The sequence below is a fragment of the Galeopterus variegatus genome, unplaced genomic scaffold (genome assembly GCF_000696425.1).
Source record: "Galeopterus variegatus unplaced genomic scaffold, G_variegatus-3.0.2 Scaffold4493, whole genome shotgun sequence".
In the NCBI taxonomy this organism is placed as follows: Eukaryota; Metazoa; Chordata; class Mammalia; order Dermoptera; family Cynocephalidae; genus Galeopterus; species Galeopterus variegatus.
Genome location: NW_007730604.1, coordinates 8,520 through 14,747, shown reverse-complemented (window position 1 = coordinate 14,747; position 6,228 = coordinate 8,520). Strand labels below are relative to the sequence as shown.

At 58.8% G+C, this 6,228-nt stretch overlaps 1 protein-coding gene across 1 annotated transcript in view; it reads left to right on the top strand.

Moving 5' to 3' along the window:
- The window catches only part of LOC103603192 (hemicentin-2-like), a gene marked incomplete at its 3' end in the record, with an annotated part of 116,558 nt that overhangs the window by 103,578 nt on the left and 6,752 nt on the right, over window positions 1–6,228 (top strand). Inside the window, exons 65-74 of the mRNA XM_008587682.1 lie at window positions 4–179; window positions 751–941; window positions 1,381–1,462; window positions 1,547–1,683; window positions 2,255–2,396; window positions 2,477–2,621; window positions 3,393–3,520; window positions 4,066–4,222; window positions 4,948–5,069; window positions 5,841–6,005. Coding sequence (XP_008585904.1) covers window positions 4–179; window positions 751–941; window positions 1,381–1,462; window positions 1,547–1,683; window positions 2,255–2,396; window positions 2,477–2,621; window positions 3,393–3,520; window positions 4,066–4,222; window positions 4,948–5,069; window positions 5,841–6,005 — 1,445 coding nt within the window. The remainder of the gene's footprint in view (window positions 1–3; window positions 180–750; window positions 942–1,380; window positions 1,463–1,546; window positions 1,684–2,254; window positions 2,397–2,476; window positions 2,622–3,392; window positions 3,521–4,065; window positions 4,223–4,947; window positions 5,070–5,840; window positions 6,006–6,228) is intronic.

The window sequence follows — 6,228 nt, the reverse complement described above, 5'->3', positions numbered from 1 at the left end:
CAGCCCCCTGCCTCTCGTGTCGTGGAGGAAGGATGGGGAGCCCTTGTTGCCCCAGAGCCTTGAGCAGGGGCCTGGCCTGCAGCTGGAGAGAGTGGGAGCTAGTGACTCGGGGGCCTACTCCTGCGTGGCCGTGAACGAGGCGGGGGAGGCGAGGCGGCACTTCCAGCTGAGCGTGATGGGTGGGTCCTCTGTCCTTGGTGTGGCTTCTCTGTGCTGGGGAGAGAGTGGGACTCTGGGAGGATGGAGGAGGCACTGGGGGAGGTGAATCCCTCCGGAGGTTTGGGGCTGCTGCCTGGGAGCAAGACTCAGGGAACGAGCTTGGGTCCGGATGGGACGCCTCGTTGGTCTTGCTGATGGGGTGATAGGGACTGGGTTGAAGTTTGATTCTCCTGGGACTGTGTTCCTCCATCTCATCCACTAAACCTTAGTGACAGAAGCAAGAACAAGAGCCACCAAAATCTGGAGGCAGAGCCCTAAAACTCAGCACAGAATTTTGCAAGTGTTGTGCTATAGTGGAAAAATTTGTGTCAATTCTCTTTCCTCCATACTGTGTCCTTGTTGGTTTGAAAGCACAAATACTTGTCCCAGGGAGATGCGCCCATGGTTTCTGATGTTTCCAGGACCCTCCAACACCACCCCCTCCCCATGCCTCTATTTTTGGCCCCATCTGCTGTCAGCATCTGGATGGGGAGAGAACCCCAGCCGCCAGCACTCTGGGCCATGGCTGACCCCGGGTGGGGTGTCTTGCAGATCCCCCCCACATCGAGGACTCAGGCCAGCCTGTGGAGCTGTTGCTGACCCCCGGTGCCCCCATGGAGCTCCTCTGTGATGCCCGGGGCACTCCCCAGCCCAACATCACCTGGCATAAGGATGGGCAGGCCCTGAGCAGGCCGGAGGACCATGGCAGAGCCGGGCGGGTGCTCCGGGTGGAGGGTGTGCAGGTGCTGGTGACCCCGCTGCGGGAGGGGGCTGGGGGAGGAGGAGGGAGAGGCTGCCCTTGGCAAGGTTTGGCCGAGTTCCTCCTTTGTGTGGGCTGTGAGGGTGGAGATGACCCCCCTTCTGGGCCATGCCCCTCAGGAGCCACCAGCCGGTCAGAGGCAGGGTTGCTGCAAAAACCGGATAGCTCCCCATCTAGGCCAGAGAGGGCTGGTGCAGTCAAAGGGAACTTCTGGGAAGAGGCAGGCCTGGCACTAGGCTAAAGCAAGAGTGGAATGGAGGTAGAAAAGAATTCCAGAGAAAGTCGTGGGCTGGCTGGGAAGGTGGATGGCAGCCCCAGCAGGCCTGAGTGGACTCTGGGTCCTTAGCTGCACACAAAGGGGACCAGAACAGGAGGTGGGCAGGCTGGGCCAGAGGCAGCTGCTCACCCCACCCTGTCCCTAGGTGGGCGATTCTGGGCTGTACACTTGCCTGGCTGAGAGCCCTGCAGGTGAAGTCGAGAAGAGCTTCTGGGTCAGGGTTCAAGGTAGGGGTGTGGGGGCGGGGATGGGAGGCAGGATGGGGGCCTGCCGGGGCGGGTCCATCTCTCATGTCGTCTTGCGTTCCCCAGGCCCCCCAAATGTTGTCGGGCCCCAAGGCCCCCGCTCCGTGGTTGGCCTGGCCCCAGGGCAGCTGGTCCTGGAGTGCTCGGTAGAGGCAGAGCCAGCGCCTGAGATCGAGTGGCACCGAGACGGCATCCTGCTGCAGGTGGGCATCAGGCTGGGGACTTGGGGCACTGCCTTCTGTCTCTCTCAGGCCCCAGACCCTGAGCAGACTGGATCCTGGGTGCTGAGGGCCCCCTCTGAGCAGCACGTTGTATGCCTGCTCCCCAGACGTCCTCCACTTCTATTAGTCATTCCCATCATGAATGGGGACACTGGGGCAAGGCTGGGCCTTCCACCTAGGGCTTTTAAGAATCACTCCAGTGTTCCTCCCATGGAACCTATGAGCAACTCTTAGTGGCTGTGTGACATGGGGCCAGTGCTGAGGCTCTCTGTGCTCATCCCTTAATTGGGGCCACTTTGCTGCTGTGGACTCAAGGACTGTAGGTCTTCTGGTGGGAGCTCCAGGGACAGGGTGCTTGCTCCCTCCCAGAGGATCCCCTTTCCTCAGAGGGTCCTCAGCTGGGCACTGAGTCAGGGCCAGCAGCCAGCATGGAATGGGGCCGAGGTCACTGTCCAGCCTCACTGGTTCCCTGGCCCCATTGCCTGGATCCTGGCATTGGCCTGGACCAGCCCCGCACTGATGAGGGTCTCTCCACCCTGGCGGGGCCCTCCAGGCAGATGCCCACACACAGTTCCCGGAGCAGGGCAGGTTCCTCCAGCTGCAGGCGCTGAGCACGGCAGATGGCGGTGACTACAGCTGCACAGCCCGCAACGCCGCGGGCAGCACCAGCGTGGCCTTCCGCGTGCGAATCCACAGTGAGTGCAGCCTGCCCCGCCCCGCACCCCCCGACTCAGAGCCACGCTCCCAGCCCTGCGCCCTCTGTGTCCCTCCACAGTGGCGCCCACCATCCGCCCGGGCCCACCTGCGGTGAACGCCTCGGTGAACCAGATGGCCCTGCTGCCCTGCCAGGCCGACGGTGTGCCCCCGCCACTCCTGAACTGGAGGAAGGACGGGGCCCCCCTGGACCCTGGGAGCCCCAGGTGGGAGCAGAAGGGGAGCACAGGGGAGGGTCTCAGGTACCTGTGTGTGGGTTGTAAACAGAAACCAACTCGGGCAGGTGGAGTAGAGATTTTATCAACAGGACATGGGGGGGTGACTCTCAGAACCCAAGGACAAGCAAGCCCCTCGTGAGGAGCCCTGGTGGCTGGCTCTTGCTAACCTCTGCTTCTCTGTGTGTGTGGGCTTCATGCTTCTCTCTCTCTCTCTGGCACCTTCTTCCTCTGTGAACATGGCAGAAACGCCCCCCCAGACACTCCCATGGCCCCAACATTACAGCTCCTCAACTCACACAACCTGCAGAATCCTAATTCCAAATTCCCAGGGCAGAGAATGCCATTGGCCCAGACTGAGTGACATGTCCATCCCCAGTCCAACTCACTGTGACTGGGGCCAGATTGCACAGTACAGACAGGGCTCTCGGGAAGGGGCAGTTCTCAGATCTAGGGGGGTCATTCTCAGAAAGAGTGGGGATATCACTGCCTGCTGACTCTTGGGGAGAGGCTTGGCCCAGGCAGTAGCACAGGAGGCCCAAAACAGCCCCTCTCTTGACTTTTCTAATGCTGGGTTGGGGTGTGGGGAGCTACTCATGACTGTGACCTCCTGACCTTGGCCTAATGGATGCAGGACTCTGACCCCTGAGTTAGTATCCTCTTGCTGGGAACACAGGGGGCAGAGGGACGGTCTTTCTGGACACAGCCCTTCAAGGATCCCTGGCCTGCTGGTCTTCTTGGCAACCCCTCCGTCCGTTCCAGGTTGGAGGTCCTGCCAGAGGGTTCCCTGAGGATCCAGCCAGTCCTTGCCCAGGATGCCGGGCACTACGTCTGCCTGGCGTCCAATTCTGCTGGCTCCGATCGGCAAGGACGTGACCTCCAGGTCTTTGGTAGGTGGACTAGGGAACGGTGAGTTCCCTGCCTTCAGCATCCAGTCCCTGTTGGGGGTCTGGTCCTGCTTAGTTTCTGGGTCACCCCAGCTGTCAGAAGCCGAGAGCAATGGTTTCCAAATGTTTATGGCCATGAAGCCCATTAGTAAAAAGCAGGCATGTGAAGGATGCATGTTTATTTTTATGCCTATATCACCTTCACATACTACTACATTGTTTATTAAGTGAGAGGTGAAGCATGCACAAAAGGGAAAGCATTTGAAAGGATGAGATTTGAAATCACTGCAATCAGAGGCCCTGGCCTTGGGCAGGGGCTGATGGGGAGTTCCAGCAAAGGTGGGTAGGGAGACACCAGGCTCAGGAACATCCAGCTGTGGGAGCCTCTTGGAAGTTCTCCCTGGGGAGTTTCTTCTGCCCTCTTTGCTCCCTTGGAGATGGGCTGAAGGTGGGAGCCAGGCCCCTGCCCCTGGCTCTGCCTCTGGGCGCAGCCTCAGAGATCCCAGGCCCCAGCCCCTCCTGTCTCCTGATGACTGCCCTCTCTCCAGAGCCTCCAGCCATTGCCCCCAGCCCCTCCAACCTGACCCTGACCGCCCACACACCAGCATCACTGCCCTGTGAGGCCAGCGGCTCCCCCAAGCCCCTGGTGGTCTGGTGGAAGGACGGACAGAAGCTGGACTTCCACCTGCAGCAGGGCCCCTACCGGTAACGAGCTGGTCCTCCCGGGAGCACCCTGAGATGCCCGGGGTGGGGAGCTGGGTCAGAAACAAGGCATCAAAGATAGGACCAGAACTGGTGTCTCCACCTTGGGGGCCCAGGAGGGTCTTTACACTCAGACAGACAGGACTGCCTGGCCTTTGGGATATACAGCCAAACAGAAAAATGGATGACCTGTGTATCCACTACAGTCACTATTTGTTTAAAAACAATATGTGCTGGCTGAGCCTGGACACGTGACTATGCCTGGAGCCTCAGTCTCCCCATTTCTCAAATGCAGCTGATCATTAAATGGTCATTAGAGCATTAAAAGAGTTGATTCACCAGCTAATTCACCAAATAGTTGTGTTAGGTGCCGGGTCATCACGGTGCTGTGTGTCTAAAGCCAGAGCTCCATAAACCTGAGTAATTTCCTGATTGGGGAGTCGAATGCAATTATCATAGCAGTTATGTCTCAATGGTTATTGTAGCAAACATACCGGATTACAGAGAAACACAAGGATGAAAATAAAAATCGTCTGCAAGTCCAACAGCTAGAACTCTGGGGGTAGAAACTTTTAGAAAAAACATCTCGAGGCAGGGCTGGGGGCTGGATACAGTAAGAAGAAATGGTCATGAGATCCCCACATCCAGCCTGCCCAGGAAGGAAGGCCAGGGCGAGCTTTTCTCAGGTCAGCCCAGCCAGTCACTTAGCCTTCTGTCTGTCCATCCAGGCTCCTGCCCTCCAACGCCCTGCTGCTCACAGCCCCCAGCCTGCAGGACTCAGCCCTGTTTGAGTGCGTGGTGAGCAATGAGGTGGGAGAGGCTCGCAGGCTCTACCAGGTGACTGTTCACGGTGAGTCGGGGTAGGAGACAGATGAGGAAGCCCGGGGCAGGGGGCTTCCCTCCGTTGGGTGCTCTCCCTGCCTGCGGGGACTTGTGCTGGTTTCCTCCTGGGCTTCAGAGGACACCTCCTCCGGGAAGCCCTCTCGGATCCTTCCTACCTGCTCTGACATAACCTGGGCTCCATCACAGTTCTTGGCATGTGAGAGCTCACACGAGAGGCCCCTCCCCAATCCAGAATGTTCTAAACCCACAGCTGACTTGTCATCACCTGGGTTGAAATCCCTCCCTCCGTGGCTGCCCACTGTGCTCAGGACAGAATGCAAAATTTCCCACAAGTTCTGTGTCAACCCATGGCCTGCCTCCCTCTGGGATCCAGTTATGCTGTTCAGCTTTCTGTCCCTCACCTCAGGGCCTTTGCACGTGCTGTTCCTTCTACTGGGAACACTCTTCCCCTCACCCAGCCAACACCTGCTTTTCATTCGGATCTCAGGTTAAATGCCACTTCCCCCGGAGGCCTTCTCTGGCCTCCCCCGCTTCGAGTTGGATAGCTCTTGCAAAGCCCCCTTCTCTTGTGAAATACTCTGAATTATCCCTGTGCCCCCAAATTTGCTGAGTAAGCAAATGTGACGTCTGCCTCTTGCCCCTGCCTCCCTCCCTGGCCCCTCGTCACTAATGTCATCTGTGTCCTGGCCTTCATTTATAGTTCTCGTCCCCCTGGCCCTATGACTGTGTGTTCCCCAGTGTGCCTCAGCAGGGCCTCAAGCCCGATCTTGGGTTTCAGTGCCTCCCACCATTGCTGATGACCAGACGGACTTCACTGTGACCAAGATGGCACCCGTGGTCCTCACGTGCCACAGCATGGGCATGCCAGTGCCAGCTGTGTCCTGGAGCAAGGCAGGCACACGGCTGGGGGTGCGGGGGAGCGGCTACCGTGTTTCGCCCTCGGGTAAGCAAGGGTGGGCCACAGACAGATGCGGCTGAGGGAGACTAGGAGAACGGGCAGAGAGGGGAAGGGAGCCATGTCATGCAGCAGTATGGAAAGTTCTGGCTGGGCTCTGCCACTTCCTCGCTGTGTGACCGGGAGAAGCCCCTCGCCCTTTCCTCCTCGGTGTGCTACTGTGTTGAGACCTGTCAGTGGTTCCCTGATCCCCGTGGGCAAATCAGTGTTT